Source organism: Anguilla anguilla, chromosome 10 (assembly GCF_013347855.1).
Source record: "Anguilla anguilla isolate fAngAng1 chromosome 10, fAngAng1.pri, whole genome shotgun sequence".
Classification (NCBI taxonomy): domain Eukaryota; kingdom Metazoa; phylum Chordata; class Actinopteri; order Anguilliformes; family Anguillidae; genus Anguilla; species Anguilla anguilla.
The window spans coordinates 31433122-31454124 of NC_049210.1; the positions used below are offsets into that span (position 1 = coordinate 31433122).

General features: G+C 38.8%; 1 protein-coding gene across 1 annotated transcript; it reads left to right on the forward strand.

Moving 5' to 3' along the window:
* Positions 1-20109, forward strand: nars1 (asparaginyl-tRNA synthetase 1). Its single transcript, XM_035379960.1, has 14 exons — positions 1-232; positions 1763-1911; positions 2111-2203; positions 4985-5074; positions 5205-5283; positions 6770-6840; positions 7542-7628; positions 10540-10761; positions 15287-15486; positions 16836-16971; positions 17356-17469; positions 17883-18014; positions 18902-19033; positions 19518-20109. The coding sequence occupies exons 1-14, from the start codon at positions 190-192 to the stop codon at positions 19647-19649; spliced, it is 1680 nt and encodes a 559-aa protein (XP_035235851.1). The 5' UTR covers positions 1-189; the 3' UTR covers positions 19650-20109.
* Positions 20110-21003: the final 894 nt, after the last annotated feature.

A 21003-nucleotide genomic window follows, 5' to 3' on the forward strand; every position in this document is an offset into this window, starting at 1 on the left:
TTCCGGAACAAGACGTTTCAGTTCAATTCCCGGACCATCTTCACACTGCATGCGGCATTTGAAGACCTTTGAGAAAGTGCAGGTCCACGCTGGGAACAAAACTGGGACATAGAATATTCTACATTTTACCATAGTATACGTATTGCGTAAAGAAAATCATAACACGGCTGGCAGAAATATAAAGCAAATATGGCTGAAATAATCGCCAAAGATGCAGAGAAACTCTCAATCGGTAAGCTAAATACTATTGCTAGCTACTATACGGTGTTGCATCATTCCCGTATAACCTGAATAAATCGCAAAAGAAGACGTAAGGCACCCGTAAGGCCATGTTACATACATCTGAAATAAATAACTGTTAACTTCTGACTAAATTTCTTCCAATTTAATGGGTGTCATTAAGTTTTTTATCCAAATGTATAGCCAGCTGTCAGGATGATGGTGCTTGTGTTAACGCATAGATGGCTAACTGACTCACGAGTTAGTAAGAGGAAGCATGAGATGTATTATCTAGCAAACTGTTGGCGCACGTTAGCTAACGTTACCTAACAAACCATTAGTTAATGCGAAATGGAAAGCGTTGGAGTCGAGGATGTTGAAATAAAAAAAAATGTAGCCTATGAATACTATGCTTTTGCCGTTTTCAGCTAAAGCATAGTATTCATATCTCGGCTAAGTTGCTAATGTGAAATGTCTGGCATAATTTGCAGTCGTGAATCTAACGTTAGCTTGCCATACGGCTTTTCATCGCCACTTTATTTGCTTCGAGACCGTATTGCTAGCCATCATAACAAAGTATTTATAATATTTATCTTAATTCAACTGTAATTATTGGCGTGGCAGCAAGGTAACTTCCTAGTTAGCGTTACCACCCTGTTTGTAAGATGGAGAGAACGTTCTGTTGATACGGAGTTGAAAAACGTGTTTGGTGCAGCCTCTGGTTTGGTGTTGGCTGCATAGTAGAGCTGGCTCGCTTTCCATGAAACTGCCCTGTGTGCAGTGGTTTTCCTGGATCAAAATCGAGATTAAGGGGAAGTAGCACAGGCGAATGCCTAAATAAATAAATGACTCAATACCTGGATGAATGAATAAATAAATATAAATGCTAGAAAATTTTTTAAAGTAAATGAAAATGTTTAAAAAAATGAATGTACACAGAAATAAATTAAAGGAGTACCATGGTGATTTTCACACTTTCTCGGTTTTATGTGCTATTTGCACAAGAGGCATTGAAGAAACACTGAGTAAAGTATTTTTGCAGAAATATGCGTTTTAAATTTATCGTCCGATTTTCAACCGGTTGAGAAAGTTGTCAACTTAGATAGTTATGTAGCCTAGCTATTTGTAACAACAAGCACGGAACCGTCCAGACCACGGCGCAACTCACTTCCGCAGACACATTTTAGCTGGCACCACCTGTGCATGTGTCCCACAAAACGTCCGAGTGAGTGAGTGAGTGAGTGAGTGAGTGAGTGAGTGAGTGAGTGAGTGAGTGAGTGAGTGAGTGAGTGAGTGAGTGAGTGAGTGAGTGAGTGAGTGAGTGAGTGAGTGAGTGAGTGAGTGAGTGAGCGAGCGAGCGAGCGAGCGAGCGAGCGAGCGAGCGAGCGAGCGAGCGAGCGAACACAGCTATGTGATGATGCACACAATTGAAACTTTTGCCAGGCTTTTTACAATCATACCAAGTATCACCAAAATTCCTTTGTATTCTAAATATTCATATGGTGAATATGAATATGACTTTGTCTTCATTTTCCTGTTTTAGGGGAGCTGTATGTCTCAGAAAAGGAAGGAAATGATCAGGATGCTGATGGCACAAAAGAAAAACCTTTTAAAACCGCGCTAAGTGCATTGATGTTTTTTGGAAAAGAACCATTTCCAACAATCTATGTGGACTCTCACACAGAAGGGGAGGTGCGTTTTAACTGAATATAGGGGCTGGCTGCATAAAAGCAAGCAAAAATGATTAATTTGTTGCTTAACCTGTACAATTGAACAGCTGCAGTTGTATGTTTGGATGGTGGGGAAGCAGTGGTCTAGTTGCCTGGTTTTTAGCTTGTTATGTATCATTTACATTCTGCTTCATTGTAATGTAATTTTTTTTCTTTTCCAGCGCTGGGCAGTGATGTCAAAGACTCAAATGAAAAATGTAAAGAAACTGTGGACCCGGGAACAGATGAAAAATAATGCAAAAAACAAAAAGGAGGTAGGGAACAGTTTGTAAGAGAATTTGTTGAAATTCAAGACATAATTTTTTTTTTTTACAGCTTTAACCCATTAATGTGGAGTCCCTTTCAGAATAATTGGCACCCTTGATGAAAATACTGTGATTTTAATACTATTATTCATTTTAACAAAATAAAAAATATTGTCTCAAAAACATGGATGTGAAAATTGGCACACCCTAAATATTCATTAAAATAAAATCAATGTTAAATCTGCAGTAAACATCTGCTTTGTAAGTTCATCTCAGTCTTAAAGGCATACTATGCTGGATTTCTTCTTTTCTTGCTTGGCTTGTGTTTACTATCAAAAACATCTCCTCCATTCTCAACTCTGCCTACACCCCCAAGATGAAGACGTTCATGCACAAACAAAACAACTAGCTAGCAATGTGGCTAGCAATGTTGCTAGGTTTAAAATGCGTTGCAGACTGTTGAAATCTCCTCTCTGAGAAATATACAGCAATAGCTGCATGCAGACGGGCAGTCACAAGTATGCCAAAATGCTCAACTGAAATATCCAAGAGAAAAAACTCCCACTTTGTTGTCAAATGCAGCTGAGTTACAGGGTGGCTAGCTTTAGCTATGTGGTGATGGAACAGCCCTATGCTAGCCAAGGCTAACATAGCATCAGCGGTCTTCAGTCTGGTGCAAAGTTCTGTAACATAAGAGTGTCGCTGTGTCCGATGGTTTTTGGTGGTTGAAGCAACATTTTGCTTTATACTCCTGCTGACTGTTGCCCTGTGGTCACTTTTTTTTGGATGGTTACTGAAGATGTCACTGCAACATAAAAAAAATTGAACTTTGACCCTGTCGCTGACTCCATTGTTAGTGTAACATTTGTCTCGGGTAGAAGAGCCTTTGGCTTGAGTGGTCAAAACACTAGCTACCCATGTATAAATGCCCATCATTGCACTGTCTAAAAGATTCTCTTAAAGAGAATGCCTAGTCACAGATTGCTGCCGATTTACATATTTCTCATAGCCGAATTACTAGTACTTGAAAAGTAACATCAGATATCTTAAATTAACATCTTGTTTACAGACTAGCAGGTTAGAAAATTTTCCTACCTATTGTGTTAATAGCATTTTAAATTAGCAAAATTTACAATCAGTATTAATAATAATGTAATTTCACTGATTGGTCCAAAGCTAGACTGTGCTGAGAAAGAGATGCAATCCAACGTGGGAAGCAGCTGGCTTCCAGTGTTACAAGTTAGTAGTGTTAATAGTCTGTATTGTGAGTCATTACATTCACACATTTGGCTAGCTAGCAAGTGTTTATGTGGACTACGCCTGCAAATGTATTGAATTTATTTGCTTTAACAGTAACTTTATCTGTCTAATATTATTATCAGTAGCCTATTAAATTGTAGGCTGTATTACTGTAGGGTTAAGATCAGTCTTTCATTGGGGGATATTAGCTGACAGTGCCTTGGCCTGGTTGTGATGCAGACTTGCTGTACATTTGAGTGATAAAATATGCTCTGTGGCATTCTGATGTAGCGAGTGAAATACCAACCTCCATAGCCTATACTTCAAACTCATTTCTCTAATTAGAGAACTGTACTTCCCCAATGAGCGCTGGCTTGTATTTTCATTCCTGACATATGGTCTTCATGTTTGCTTTCTCCTTACTGATATTGCAAATGAAACAGCCTGCTCCACATCCTTGAATTTTGTTTCTCTAACCAGAGAACTGTACTCCCCCAACGAGTGCTGCCTGTATTTTCCCCAGACATTCCCATGTCACCCCCTTGCTCACTGACCTCCAATGGCTGCCTGTTATGGCTCGCATCAAATTTAAGACCTTGGTGCTTGCATACCAGGCAGCTAAGGTCATCAGACCCTACACACCAGCCAGACCTCTCCGTTCTGCCACCTCTGGACGCTTGGCACCTCCCCCTCTTCGCGTCTGTACTTCCCGCTCCCGTCTGCTGTCTGTCCTGGCCCCTCGCTGGTGGAATGATCTCCCCGTGGCGGTCAGAACAGCAGAGAATCTGACTACCTTCAAACGCAGACTAAAGACTCATCTCTTCAGGCTGCACCTCTCCCCACCCCTCCCTAGCCTATAGTTTAGCTCAATGTACCTAGTTAGGCTAATACGATTAAATTAGTTTTTATTTGGCAGGATTGTTTTTGTTTTTGTCTGATTCTGATTAGGCAAATGTGATTTCAGTGCTAGTTTGTACTTGGCAGGATTGTTGTTTGCTGAACAGGTTACTCTACAGGGTTGGAGTCCCGATCTATGTGGTCACTTCTGGCACTACGATCTTTACTTCACTCTAGTGTGTTTCTTTTGCACCTCTGCACCTTGAACTAATGCACTTGTTGTACTTCGCTCTGGATAAGAGCGTCTGCTAAATGCCTGTAATGTAATGTAATACATACATAAAGTATACACGGAGGACATATGCCCTCCATGTTTACTTTCTCCTTTTGAGGAGGAGTAAAGCAGCAAGCATAATGACTTGTATTATTAGCATTGTTGTTATTATTATCCTAATATAATTTGTCATTTTGGTTGGTTTTATTGAGTTATTAATAAAGCATTTATTTTCTATGTGGGAAAATTTCAAAATATATCATTTTGTGCATCTGTCAAGGTACCAATAATTCTGGACCAGACTGTATGTGGGATTGTTTTTAGGGTAAAATTGCCTATCACCTAACTTGCCTCAAAAGGGTTAAGTGCCTAAATCTCTTTCCATGGCTGCTTAACAAGCTATGGGCCTTTGTGTTTCTGACTCATTTGTTCCTCTGCAGGCAGAAGATGCAGACAGAAGGGAGAAGAACATGGAAGAAGCTAAGAAGATCATCATTGATAATGATCCCAGTCTTCCAGAACCCAAGATGGTAAGATCTGTATCATTATAAATTTCCAGCCAATATTTTCATTTAAGTCATTACTGGTGTTGACATTTTTATTGACATCTTCATTCTTATTTAGACTTTGTATATAACATTAGGACATTTTACATTGTAGGCTAAAATTTACCAACTGGAGCCTTACAGGGAGCAAAGGGTGAAGGTGTTTGGTTGGGTTCATAGGCTGCGCAGACAAGGTGAGTGGACACTTAACTCTGTACTCGTCTTTCTGAAAATGATCACCACCGCACGTTACATGTCTTCTAATGCCCTGTATAAAGGAAGGTACTTTAAAATAAGGCCTTGCACTCCTATGAGAGTTTCTTATTGCATTACAAAAATGTATTCTGCTTTAGGTATTTGATGTTTAGGTATTTGATGCAAAGCAAAAAATTGTTTTTGAAATTAATAATCATCAAGCAGTTTTTTTGTCAGACACTAACTGTACGGTTTGCCTACTTGTTTGGCGTTATTTAGCAGTTAGCTACAATCACTGATAGCAGAAGCTGCTGAACTTTGTGGCAGTAATTTGGGAAAGTACCTTATATCTTTAATATAAGGTCACCAAGTCACCAACGCAGTAAGGGCAGATCAGAATTTTTGGAATGCCAAATTCTTTCATTGTTGCTGTAGGTAACAGTACCTGCAGCAACAATGCAGGTACTGTTACCTGCCTTACAGTGCCTGCATTTACTCAAGTAAATGAGTACTGACCAGCAGATACTTAATTGTGCAGGAAAAATGTAGTTCAAAAAAAATCAAAATCAAAAATCATTGTGATGCATATTCTCATATGACATGATGCAGGTGTGCAATGGCTTCTTTTTGCACGTAGAGAGAACCAGCAATGTGTGGCAATTGGCAGTTGACTATTTGGAAATATATATATATATAACTAATATTACAAAAAGAAACGATATCCGATCAAAAATACGTTTTTAGCATTTTCAGATGTTACATAACTGCTCTTACTTTTAATATGGGCATTTCCCACTGCTTTTATCAAACACTTATGTACCCCTGCCTGTATAACATTCAAAAATACTGCAGCATGTCCATGTTAGTAAGTAATAAACCTGAATTTAACGTGCAAGTTCCTTTTGTAAACATCACTGTCAAACATAATCTGTGCTTAATTAGTATAAATTACTTTATTAACTTAAATGATTAAGATGATGCAAATGCTATAATTGTTTGAGAAGTGGCTTGACAGAGAGGCTATCAATTTCAATAAAATTCATTGATCTGGGCTTTAATCTCCTTCTCTGCAAAGGTAGAGCCACACATAAATGTGGCCATGATCCCTGTTTGAAGCCTAGAGATTAATCTTTTTGTGGAAGCCAGATCTGTGGATTACGAGGCTTTGAACTTGCAACTATGAGAGTAATGCTGCTATTGTGTTATAATGGGGCACGTTCTAATGGGATTCCATTGTATTCGGATTCTGAGCGAAGCCATATTCAACTTGTCTTTGCAATCACATCACCATCGGATTACAATAGGATCAAAAAAATATATATGCATGTTATGTTAACCGAGGTAGTCTAGGAATTATAAAATGTATTTGGCTTTTCCTTCTTTCATTTATCCAAATGAATTAGTACTATTTAACTGTTATGAGTTACAATATTGGATCTGTCACATGTTGCTTATTGATTTTATGCTAACTGGTTTTCCTCACAGGAAAGAATCTGATGTTCTTAGTGCTGAGAGATGGAACTGGTTTCCTTCAGTGTGTCCTCTCTGACCTGCTGGTATGTAATTTATTTTGTTGTTGGAAAAAACACTGCCTGATCTGAGGAATCCCATTGTCTGCCACAACATGCAGATAGTAGGGTCAGAATTTGGTGTAAATTACATGAATTGATGGATTCATCCTGCCTTGTTTCAATGGTGGCAGCTGGTGGTGGTTGTGTAATGGTGTGGGGAATGTTTTCTTGGCACACATTCAGTGGCTTAATTCCAATTGAGCATTATTTCAATGCCACTGCACAAATAAGCATTGTTGTGGACCATGTGCACTTTATGATCAGTCTACCATTTTACAAATGGATACTTCCAGCAGGATAATGCACCATGTTATGAAACATGAATCATCTCAATCTGGTTCTATGAGCATGAATGTGACTTCACTTTACTGTAATGGTCTGCACAGTCCCCAAATCTCAATCCAATAGAGCACCTTTGGATGAGGTAGAATGGGAGGTTTGCAGCATAAATGTGTCATTGAAAAATTTCAGGAATGAGTGATGCTATCAAGACAGCATGGACCAAAATCCATAAGGAATGTTTGCAGCACCTTGTTGAATCCATGCTGCAAAGATTTCAGGCTGTTCTGGTGGCAAAGGGTGACCTTACTAGTACTGTGGTTAACTAATGTAGACACTGAGTGTATGTTTCTGTATAGTGAATGTGTCAAGTGTGCCAGTTCTGTAATTCTTTTGTTATATTCCAGTGTCAGACCTACAATGCCTTGGTCCTGTCCACTGAAAGCACTGTAGCCCTGTACGGAACTTTGAAGCCTGTACCTGAAGGAAAACAGGTAACTTGCATTTTGCTCTTTTTTAAATTTGGTAACTTAGTGTGTAGTGTGTATAACATTGAAATGACTTGTAGGATCCACAATTGCTTACATCATATTCAAATGAGCAATTATACTAATTTGTTTTTGGACTGTAACCGTTAGAGACACACTGATTTAATTTTTCCTTGACCAGTTCTGACACCACACTGTTTAAATGAATCTGCTGACATGGTGTATTCATGATTGGATATATTTTCCTCATGTAGCAATTAGTGACTATGACGTTGTTACAACCCCTGTTGTAAGTTTTGTTTACATTTGTCTCTGCTGCGTGTGTTTCGTTCTTCTTTTTCGTCATCTGATGGTCGTTTCTCTCTGGTTACTCTTTTTGAAAAAGCCGTCGTTTGCCACTTACCAGTGCTGACTAGCTCTTCAAACTCATGCTTGGTGGTTTGTGTATAGTGATTGCTTCATTTGACTTTGCGTATTTGACCCAGCCAATTTTTGATGATTGATATTTGTCCGATTCCCATCAAACTAGGGTTGGGTCGGTTTCCGGTTTTGCCGGTCCAGTCCGGTGTACGAGCTTAAACCGGTTTGATTTTATGCGAACTGACTGAACCGGCATTTGTCATTATGCGAGTAGCCTACTGGCAAATTAAAAAGTAGCCTACATCAGCAACCTGTGCCGACGGCGCTAAATCAAACTTGTATTGCATTAGTAATAAACAATATGACAATATGATTAACATAATATTATGTTTGTTTATAAACGAAGCCACTAGTGTCTGAGTGAAAAAAAAAAAAAAAAAAGATTGACCGGCCGTGCAAAGTTTAGTGCCGAGACTGGCAACAAGGGGATCCAATTTCGTTATACAACGGCTTGGCTGAATACTCGATTCTGATTGGTCCAAGGGTGGGCATTATTTCTCAGTAAAGGGACACCTTGGCCTTTTAACCGTTCTAAAATCAATGTGCTACAAAATCCAGCATTCTAAAGCAGTTTAAACAGCAACTTTCGCATTTGAATTGTTCTTACATCCCCTCTCGTTTTCAATGTCCCAATTTCACAATTGATGGCAACGTTGAATCACATTTCTAGTTACTGTTGCTAGCTTTACAAATCGGAATCGTCCCTTATTTGGACAGTAGAATAGGCGTTACACATTTTCATCTGAATGTTTGTGAACGATTGCATTTATAGTAAGGGTCCGTCGTTTTTAATACAATTCAATAGTTAGCTAGCTAGCTAGCTAGCCGGGATAACAAGCATGCCGTGAGACCATTCTGACCTAAAACCAAGAATTCAAAACCCGTTTCAGAGGGTCTTAGAAAGACGTTATGTATACACTGCGCAACCACACCATTTAAAAAGCAAGACAGTGCTAGGGAGATTAATTTGATTGACTTATGGTTTCATGCAGTTTTATTAAATAATATAATGACAAAAATGACCAAAATTGGTGCTAATTGTATGGTATAAAACGAGAAGGAACTATTTTTTCTTGATAGCATCATTGTTTTCATAGAATTAATGACCAGAGATTTTTGCTTAACAACGGTGCAAATAGAACTACCAACCGGAGTTTTGCTTGACAATGGTAAAGCCGCTACACTCTCATGCATGGGCTCTTATTATGTTCCACTCTGGAGCGGCTGAGACGTGCGACACCTAGTGGTAAAATTTGGTACTTCCGGTCCGGTCTGGTATTTGGCTTAATATCAAACCGGTTTGAAAATTTTTACATCAGCCCAACCCTATATCAAACCGTTGTGGTTTGTTTACTGATTAAATCTTGTGTATGACCACTGACTCGTTCCCTTCAACGCCAATTCTTACCTTAGCCCTTGTAGTTTGTTTTCCCCGTGATTTTGTGTGTTTGATCCTTCACTCGTATTCTATTTTGATTTTTGCCTAGCTCCTTTGCTTTGTTTGCTGATTGGATTTCATGTTCGACCCTTTGCTCGTCCTCGACCTTAACTCTCGTTTTGTTCTCAGCTCACCATGTTGTGACTCCGGTTTGTTAGTGTGCTCCCAGCTGGGCTACCAGTCCTTCCATTGGGATACAACTTTGATATTTAGCTTTGTTATTTTTCCTCTATTATTTTTGAAGGTGCTCTGGGTGGAGTTTTAACTCCCCGTTGGGGGTGCGCTATTCCAACTTTTGGTTTGAGGCTACAGACTAATATGCCCACTACCCTTCAAAGACTAGCCAGTTTTCAGTTAGATTTGGATAGACCGGAGTTACTGGTCGGTTTGCTGTATTATTTCCCTTAACTTACATACTGTTACAGTCTGACCCTAGACCAGGTCATAACAGGCATGTTTGCAATATCTGTGAAAAGTGATTTTTTTAAATCAATCTTTCCCCCCATATTTGGAGCTCTATTGCACCACTATTGCTTGATTTATCCAGTTCTAAGGGCTGTCATCTGAAAGTACCACAACGCATTTTTCACAAAATATCCCATAGCACCAAAGAGTGGCACAGTGTACATCAAATCATTCAACAATGCCCCTCGGTGTATCACAGGATATACCGGAAATTATGAAAAGCACCACAAAGCACAGCATGAAGAATATTGCAGCATCACAAAATGCTGCACAAGGGGGGCCTGTCCCAAAGCACCAAACAGTCTACACCAATAAAAACTACCCAGTAAATTAAGATATTTTAGACTATTGTTATATTATTGGTTTATGTTATTACGTTATTTAGCACAAATATCTTTATCAGGTCTGTAATGTAATGAACTAGCAACTACAGAAAAAGTTATTATGTTGTGGGTAAAATGTTGTGGGTATGTTTTTGGGTTTGTATTACTTCATGAGCTTTATAACATTTGATTATGCTGCATTGTGGGCAGTTTTTGTATGATGGGCAATTATCACATTTTGAGGCCTTTACAAAGCTCTCTTCCCTTTCAGGCCCCGGGGGGTCATGAGCTTCACTGTGACTTCTGGGAACTGGTTGGCCTGGCGCCAGCAGGGGGAGCCGACAACCTGCTGAACGAGGAGTCTGACGTGGATGTGCAGCTCAACAACCGGCACATGATGATCCGTGGGGAGAATGTTTCCAAGATACTGAGGGTGCGCTCCACTGTCACCCAGTGCTTCAGGGACCATTTCTTCAGCCGAGGATACTATGAGGTTAGCACGCCCAATTTTACAGATGTCCCCACCCTCACTACATACACATTATGTCTTCACACCTAAATATTGAATCTGTGACGCATTATCATTCCTTGAAGGAAATTTATTTGGAAATTGAAAAAAAACAGCAAATTTTAATCATTTTAAAGACTTGAAGTTTATTTATTTATTAGCCATTGAATGTATAATATAAACACCACTGAATTCATATCATTGTAATACTTTTTCTGTGGGCTTGAATTCACCTCTTGGTGATAATGTGTTTAGCAAATTCAGTACTTGATTTCTAGTGTTTTAAATGTTCTGATATCCACATAATAAAATTTAATGATCAAAAATTTTGCATCTACATTCAAATTGTTTTTTCCCCCCATTGTTTACAAATTCAGATGCAAAAAATCAAGTTTTCAGTTATTCAAAAGACTATGTTCAGGTTGTTAATCCTGCTCCAAATTCAGTTGGTCAAATTCGGTTTGCAAAATTCAGTTTCTAAATTTGAATAGATCATCCAGGCTGCCAAGGATAGGCAATTGAGCTTGAAGTCAAACCAACATCTGGCTCTGCTCTGTCTGTCAGCCATAATCCAACAAAGAAATAGCCACGGAAGAGAATGGGTCTCCATTATGTGCGTTTATTCAGTGTCTTCTCTGTTTTTTATTATCTAACTGCATTTAAATCTAGGGAGAATATTAGGAGTTGATGTGCAGTGATGCTAATAAATACAGCTGATTTGCTCTTACCAGCATTGTTGCCAGCTTGTTAACCAAATGCAGCTATTGTGTTGTTGTGCAAGCTACAAATCAGTAACAACTGCAGTTGGGCTTGATAGATATAACAAAGGCAGTTATCTACTTGCTAATTGAACACAGACTTTGTTAATCCAGCTCTGCACGTTCCAATAAACGAGGTGGTGTCTGCAAGAGTCGTGCAAATTTACAATGGTTGTTTTGATCGATTAATTTTAATATTAATGAATGATTAATCGGTGTTGTTAAGATCATTTCCATGAAATAACGTTATATAGTTCACCAATGAAGTTGAAAAGCTGTGTTCAGGTTTTTTTTCACCATTTCAAAATGCAATAGATCAAAATATATCTACTACAGTGTAGATATAGGCATAGAACAATATTTGTTTAGATAGCTGTTAAAGTTTGATGAAAAGGTAACATGATCAACCCAGAGAATTTAATTCCTTCAGGCTGCTACACTTAAATTGTCTATTGAATTAGGTACAAATGTTGCCCACAAATGTTGTGGACACAGTTTTCACGGGTATTATTATAAATGAAAGACACTGTCACAATTACAAAGCCTTATTGTAACAATTCCATTGATAGGTCATTATTTCTACTCAGTTAAAGGGCATAGTATAGAAAAATGTAACATAGTGGAGGACATCTTGCCAAGGCACTTGAAATAGATCCAACTCCAGAGGGCAAAATATTTGAGTTTCCATAGGAAAACAGTGATCTTGGATTTGCAGTTTTATTTATTGCCAAGAAACGCATGGCTAGCAACACCTAAAGGCATTAGCCCACAAAGTGACATCATTAATGTTGCTTCTGCAGTTGAATGTTCAAATTGAAATCGTTTGATTATGCTCATCTAACTAATGTTAGTTTACTGTTCATGGTCAGCATGATGTATTTTACATGGCTGCTTCCCAAGGATTCAATACAAATGGATTTATTGATCATAATCTTCAGACATATTAAACACAGTTTTAATATGTCTGAAAATAGCCTCTTTAAATTGAGCAAAAATGGCTGATAATGCTCAAAATGTGCGTATTGCCACAAATTTATGTCAACTGCAACAATACTTCAGGGGATGATAGATAGCCATATTGTGGACTGGCATACACAGGATAGCAGTGTTAGTGCTATAGTGCAGTATGGCCTGCAAAATATTAATTTGCTATGGCTTCATATGGCATTGCTGCTTGCAGCTATATTTTTTCTTAGGATTTTTTTTCCTTTCCTTTCAACTCCAATAACTGAGAGCTGGAATGGCCCAAAATCACCAAACTTCGTAGGCTTCTTTGGATGGCTGAACTCTTGGATCTCTTAAGTTGCAGATTGCAGTTTGAACACCTGGTGGCGTTATAGTGCATGCAACATTTTTAAAATTTGAAAATTTTAAATTTTTTGCAAAATGCTTAACCTTCTATAAAAGTGGACCAATTTTGATGAAATTTGGTATTTTACCTCATCTCACATAAATACTACTGGCATAATTAAAATGACATAAACTCAAATATTCAGTAAAAATCACAGTTCCCTTGCAGTTTCCTCACAGTTGAAACTTGCTACAATGACAAAAGCCCTCATTAGGAACATGCATAGATGCATACATACATACTTTATGGACTGGTGCCATCTTGAAATGGCTGCCATTTTGTATTTTATATGCTCATCCATTACGAGTTCTTCCCTAACTGGTTGGTTGATTCTTGGGCAACTTGGTATTTTGCTAGATTGTGGCATCCATCCAGCTAGAGCTGGTTCCGAATTTAAACCGGTTCTTAATTTCCAAGAAAGAAATGTTCGTTTGGAATCTGCTTATCGAATCCTGAAAATGTGTTTTCAATGGCATTTGCGATGAGTGAAATGCGAAGAATTTTAATCAGCTGCCCGGACCTGCTCCGCTTATGTCCACGTCGCTGTTATGTAATAGGTGTGTATCAACACGCCTGTAATATTCCAAGCCCCCCGCGATGGGGGAAAACAATCCATTGCGCTGCATATAGTTAGCACAGCAGTCAGTGGATTATCAAGATTATACAAATTCTGAAACTTTGTTGCATGGTGGGCTGTACAAATAACAAAGCCAACAACCCTGATTTTAAGTTTTACCTCCTCCCGTGCAAAAAGACAGAGCCAGTGAGGAGATGTGAAAAAGCCAGAAAACTCTGGGATCCTGAATCAAGTCACATCCACATATGTAGTAAATTATTCATTTTACTACAGATTAGTTTGGTGGAGTCCCAGAGCCTTAAAAATGGCTTTGTAACCATTTTCATGCTGATAAATTTCAAGAATCTCTTCTAGAATTTCCTTTGATCATGGCATAGTGTGCTTGTAGAAACTTTGTGGTGACTACTTCACTTCACTTGATGGTATGGTTTAATATGAGTGAGGTTTAGATTCAATAGAGCAGGGCTAACTGTTCAATCAGCTGAATCTAAATATGATTTAATAATTTTATTAAATTTGGCTAATTGGTTGATTGATTACCTGAGGGTCTGATGTTATGTTTTGTCGAAAGATCTGAAACCATTCTGTGCGACTAATTTGCAATAATAGAGGAAATCAGGAAAGATGCAAATATGGTAGGCTGAACCATCGTTGTCAGTTATTATACACACCACAGTAGTATCATCAGCCAATTTATAAATCATTACAGAGTGTAATCTACAGTTGTTTATGGACAAAGAAAAAGTACTAGTAAATGTTCAACTGAAGTCAATGAAAAGAACTTGTCCATACATTGATTAAAGGCATATAAGAATGAAGTGCAGGCACAGGGACACAGCGTCATCCAATGCTCTATATGCAAATTGGTGAGGATTAAGTACTGTCGATGTTTACAAAACAGCCACTCAGAGACTTGCATAATGACTGAGGTTAAGGCAGAGGGACTGCAGTCATTAAGCCAGGTGATGTTATTTTTCTTTAGCACTGGTATAATTACTGCTGACGAGCAAACTTGGAGGTTTCTAACAGCCAGTTACAGATGGTGCTGAGGACTGGGGTTAGCTGTACAGTGCAGTACTTGAATGTGGCTGCATACACATCATCAAACCCTGCAGCCTTCCTGGTTTTTTGTCGGCAGGGCAGGCTACTAACCTCATGTGCTGAAATGGTAAAAGGTGGCCTACCAATGCGCAACAGAGAAGGATTTATTAAGGCTGTCAGGAAGAGAAGGGTTTCTGTCCAAAACATGGTGCCTGGTTTTATGCTCTGTGATGGTCTGCATGCCTTGCCACTCACACATTGTCCTGTAGCTTAATCTGTAGTTTTTCTCTGTATGAAGCTTTAGCTGTTTTCACAGCTTCCAAACACAGCTTGTCTTGTTGTTCGTCTCTTGTTTGAAATGCACCGTTCTATTTAATTTTAAGTATACTGGTGCCTTAAAGCTGTCTCCTGAATTTTGCACCTAGCTGGCACCCCCAGCCCTGTTGTCCCACCCCCAGTCACTCAGGCCCTTCCCCACCAGTGGCTGATGGGCCTGTTTTCACTCCTAGGTGTCCTCCAGGTGAGAAACTATTACCATCTCTCACCACGTTCTGTCACTTTTATGGTTTTTACAGTAAAGGTATTTTGATGATATGAATTCAGTGGTTTTTTAATTTCAATATTAGATATTCAATGGCTTTTCAACTTCAAATCTTAGTCTCTTCTTTGCTTCCATACAACACATTCTTTGCTTTTACGTCATTACTATGGGTCTTTCTTTGTTACAACTGCAACCTTCAGTACAAATGTGCTGTCAAGTGCTAAGGGCTGTCCTCCCCTCAGATTGCTCCACCAACACTGGTGCAGACTCAGGTTGAAGGCGGCTCGACTCTTTTCAACCTGAACTACTTTGGGGAGGAGGCGTACCTGACCCAATCCTCCCAGCTGTATCTGGAGACCTGCATTCCTGCACTAGGGGACACCTTCTGCATCGCCCAGTCCTACCGTGCTGAGCAGTCCCGCACCCGCAGACACCTGTCTGAGTGAGTATTCTTAATATGACTGTGCAAAACTTCTCCCAAGAACATAAAAGCCTTTAAAAAATATATATGGAAAATTCATGATTGTTGCAAGGCCAAAATTTCACAGGTCACAAGGCCATTATAAATATTATGTCCCAAATACACAGCCACGCTTCATTTACAAGAGGAATTTAAAATGCTTTGTTGATCTCTGATGTTGAAAATACCTGGAACTTTTTAAAATGATATTTCATACAATTTTAAGTAAATGGCCCATATTATTCATGAATGTAACTTAGGCCAAGGCAAGCATACCAGCTTCTGATAGTGGTTGGCTATTTTTTTGACATCTACGTAACAATTGTTAAAAATTTGAATTTTATCTGTCTGTCACCACTGAAAATCTGAATGATCCAAGAAAATTTTGGAAAATCCATTAAGTCTCCAAATAGCAAGATAAAAAAAATAGAAATAAATACAGAAATCTAAATAATAAGCAATAGAGCATGAGCAATAGGCTAAGTGCTATGTATGCATTTTTTCCTGAGATTTACATCAAAGTAAAATTGGACTGCATATGATCCACAAAAACTATTGATTGCCTTTTGAATAGACAGTGAAACATGCTTGCAGAAATCCCCAAAATTAGCATTCCGCTGGTTGATGGCCTGCGCCATATGCCTTTGTCGTGGTCTGGGCAGGCGGGTGGCGAATGGTGCAAATGACAGACTGGATTGACTGGGAAATTCATGTGAGCTGCCAAAATTGTACTGCGTGGTGCGATATTGGCTGCCACACCCCCTGCAGCAGCTTGGCTCCCATTTTGGTGCATGGCGAGTCATGTAATTACCAAACCACTCAGGCGTGTGAAAAAATATGGCGAAAATACGATTTCACACGCCGGCCAGAAAATAGGGCTCATATATTCAGATCGGACATGTCCTAGCTGATACTCATTAAAATAGGGTGGTTTCGGCAGTCAATCTGTGGATCGGATTGATACATCCCTATTTATCTACATAATAAACATCTAGCTATTAGTACACTAACATGTCGAAATATGTCTGAAAAATGTACCGTGGTCTTAAAATGCGAGTCTGGAAAAGTCTGGAATTTTAAAATGGAAAGTATGTTAAGAACCCTGTACTTAGCACTTATCCATAACAGCCTCATTTTATTATTTTGCATTGATAAACATCTACTGATTGGCAAACAATTTCTGAATTTAAATGGCCTGCTGGGACTGATGGGGGAAGACAGTTCAGGTTGAAATTCAGTTTGACAGTTCATACGTGATGTGATTGAGATTTTCTGTAGGACTTGTATTTTGAAAGTTTTCTTTAATGGGACTTTGTGACTCATTTTCTCAGGTATACTCATATTGAGGCGGAGTGCCCCTTCATTACATACGAAGATCTCCTGATCCGCCTGGAGGACCTGGTGTGCGATGTGGTGGAGAGAGTCCTAAAATCCCCAGCTGCCAGCCTGCTCTATGACCTCAACCCTGTACGTCCTCCATATTGTCTGAACTTTTTACAGGGCTGATTGTCAGCTTCTCCTTCATGCAAGAAGCTGCCTGTCTGCTGTATGACCTCAACCCTGTACGTCCTCCATATTGTCTTAAACTTATTACAGGTCTTATTGTCTGCTTCTCCTACATAAGAGTGAATTGGGAGAGTCTACTGTTTTGTAAATATCAGTGAGAAAAACGACTGGTAACAGCAGGGGTTTCACTAGCATCACACAAAGTAAAGATGTATACAAAGTCATTTCTGTCTTCTATAGTATGTTTGTTTGTCCTATGGATGCAAGTATGTTTTAAAGTGGAATGGATCTTTGAATCTTGATCACATTTATGGAATTTCTGTTTTTTTCCCTGGACTTTTGCAGGACTTCAAACCTCCTAAGAGGCCATTCAAGAGGATGAACTACACCGAGGCGATCGATTGGCTGAAAGAACATGACATCAAGAAGGATGATGGCACCTACTATGAGTTTGGAGAGGCATGATTCCCCATCTGTTTAATTTCACTCTGAAATTTAAGTTTGGACCATGCTATTGTTATGACCGATCACACTATTGCTATAATACATTAACATTAGCCTTGTCCATGGCTATGCTTATTAAAAAGAGGAACTGGGGTATTTCATTATAATATTTAACCCCCCCCCCCCCCCCCCAGCGTGCATGCGCGCACAAAGCATTACCAGGTGTTTCTACATCCCCCTCAACAAGCCGCCTGAGTGCTGCTTATTCAAATAATTTCTCATTACCTGCAATATCTTAGTCTAAATAATGCAAGTTATGTACAACTATCTCAGTTGGCAGCTTGTACACATTCATTTTTTCCTTTTTCCTTTTGTACTGGAAGTAAAACTCATGAAGTGACAACCGTGTTTGTACATGTGTGCTGCAGGACATCCCAGAAGCTCCCGAGAGGCTGATGACCGACACGATTAACGAGACTATCCTGCTGTGCCGTTTTCCTGCGGAGATCAAGTCCTTCTACATGCAGCGATGCCCTGAGGACCGCAGGCTCACTGAATCGGTCAGTCCCCAACTCAAAAGTTCTGTTTGTTCAGTCTCATCATTTTGTCTTCTTCAAATGATTTACTTCCCTTTTTTTATTTAACTCAGACTTCACATGTCATTGAAATAAAATGGATAATAAGCAAAGAAAAGGCATTTTTGAGAGCACCATGGGTCATTCATATTCATTACACTGAGCATGGTCTTGTCCTTTGCGTTGGTCAGCTCTCCAGTATAAAATGGCAGTTTTTGAACCACAGTATCCCTGCTGTGTAAAAATGTCAGTGGCATTTCACAGGTGGCAGCAGCAATTGGCAGATTTTTATATTTAATAAAGGGCAACTTTTTTTACCAGCGTTGTAGATTTGTGTTTAGACACTTAAATGCAAGTAGTCTCCTTTAAAGTTGTTGTATGTGTTTGGGAAGCTGGGCCAGGAAATGTACCTGGGGCAAGTAGAACACTGCAGGGCTCAACGTTAAGAATTTTTTTCTACTGGCCCGATTGGTCCAATTGGAAAAAATCCTTGACATCAAGCCCCCCCAAAAAGGCTTAAAATCATCAGCAAATGATCAGTATTAATATGACCAATTAAATTAAATTAAATTAAATTAAATAAGTCAAGACTAACTACTGTGCATATGCAGTCACAATGATAATCACCCACAAATTTCTTTGATTCTGATTGCGGGAAATTAATGCTATAATGTCACAAGAGAAGGTTTGAATCTGAAGCAATTTGCCCAGTGGTGAGTATGTGTTGTTTGGAGTACAGAAGATGTATGTATGAATGAATATGTATAGGAAAGTGTAATAATTATTGCTTAACACAAGTAGTAATTCCTCTGTAGGTGTAATTGATGAGGTTCTCCGATTGAACTTCTTACAAAGCCAATATTTGTGATCAGGTTGATGTGCTGATGCCAAATGTTGGAGAGATCGTTGGAGGGTCAATGCGTATCTGGGATGCAGAAGAACTGCTGGAGGGATACAAGAGGGAAGGCATTGATCCGACTCCATACTATTGGTACACAGATCAGGTATGTATTTAATGAAGAGTGTGCAATTCCCGGATGGGATTATGCCACTACTGTGTCCTTGAACTAGGCACCTAAGCCTGTATTAAACCAGTAAACATTCTTGTATTGGTGGACATTGGAATGTATTTTGTGATGTTACCTTATTTCTCAGGTAATTTTTTTATTTTCTCTGATTTCTTTAACCAGGAAGGCCAGTTGAAAACCGTAGGAATTTGTCATGACATCTTGGCTAATGCATAGCATAAAACACAAAATTTTGGTTCTTTATGGGAATTACAGAATTTTAGAGTATGACTGTAAAAGTACAGATATATAAACAAGCCGACATCACTATACACAACAATATTCTAAATCAAGTTAAAATCTGTAATCATTATTAACTGTGATATTGGAAATGTAACATTATGTGTGGGCTTGCAGAATGCAGGATTAATTGTAAATGTAGTCTGCAGCAAATGTATTTTATTTTTTCACATTCTTACAGCGCAAGTATGGGACATGCCCGCACGGTGGCTATGGCCTTGGGCTGGAGAGGTTCCTGACCTGGCTCCTGAACAGGCATCATATCCGGGATGTGTGCCTCTACCCCCGCTTCATCCAGCGCTGCCGCCCCTGAGCTACCCAGAAATCTTCCGCATCGTTGTTAAAATTGCTAAAAATGCTATTAGACCAGTGAGTCTATTCGCTAGACTGCTTTAAAAAAAACAGTGTCGAAAATAAAACATTCTGAAGATGGTTTGATTTGTCTGTGTTAAGCAGAATATCCATCTACCAATAAATCCGCATAATTTATCCGATCTCCCGTGTTTGATAATCATTTTAAGGGGAGGGAGTGGATATTATTCTAGGACTTTAATTGAAGCATATGGAGGGTAAATTTGTAGCTGCTGAGTTTCAATAAGTCCACACAATTGTGGGTCTCGGAAGGTAAAGTTATATCTGCATGAATTGATTCAGTAGATGATAAAGGGTTACAAGGTAGGCATTGTATTTGGACCTGCAATGTCATGACCGCTTGTGATTCCAACTTCGACTACTAAAATCACTGTTGAGGCAGAGAATATTGGACATTTAAATGTTTCTTCAGCCCATCGTCCATGCTGTGTTCTATTATTTACATTACCTTATCACCTCCCTTGCATCCACCAGCTTTCTGACTGTAACAATGGGTCTGCCAGGATGCCCTCAATTTTAAATAGGTTCTGCATCGTGTTATAACTGCATTTTCTGAGACCCTGACTTATTTTCTTCACACATGTTCATACCAGCAACTCAGAATAAACAAGTGGAGTGGTTAATATTCAGTACTTAATTTACCCTTACATCCAGTGTTTTTGTTTGTTTTGTTTCATGGCATTAAACCCATCAAAATATGTAAGGAATGGAGATAGCCGGCTCCATGAATTTCTATGCATTGCTGTCCTTAAAAAATGTATACCTTATAAATGTATAATAGTGCAATTTTTTCACAAAGTAATGTGTAAAATTGCAAACAAAACTTGTATCAAGTGCTTAATCAATTCACAATTGGCCTGTACCTAATAATACTGCATCCTTTTTTCCTCTTTGAGTGTGTGATAGGATATTATAATGAAAGAAAGTCCACCATATGCTGAAATGGCCGACAGAGAACCTAGTTTATTTGTATTTTTAATGTAGACAACTGCTAACAAATGACTTCACCTACTGGCATTATGCATTGATATTGTACTAAAACAATTTGACTAATCAAGCATGCATTTGCACTAATTTGTGTGAATAAACGAAAACCACAAATATGAGTTAATCCATTCACCGAAGTTGTCTTTAATCATAAAAAACAGAATATTGATAGTCATAATGAGTACTGTGTACTATGTACAGTTTTGTAGCCTACAATGAGTATTCATCTTTTCATGTGATGAAACAAGCTTCACTAAACCATTCTCATTTTAATATTTGCAGCTAAAAAGATTATGAAATACATCCCA

Bases quoted from the DNA above. Each gene is read 5' to 3' on its own strand.
- nars1 (XM_035379960.1), top strand. From the start codon at position 190: ATGGCTGAAATAATCGCCAAAGATGCAGAGAAACTCTCAATCG. The intron at 2,204-4,984 runs GTAGGGAACAGT...GTTCCTCTGCAG, and splicing joins ATGCAAAAAACAAAAAGGAG to GCAGAAGATGCAGACAGAAG. The intron at 10,762-15,286 runs GTTAGCACGCCC...TCCTCCCCTCAG, and splicing joins TCAGCCGAGGATACTATGAG to ATTGCTCCACCAACACTGGT.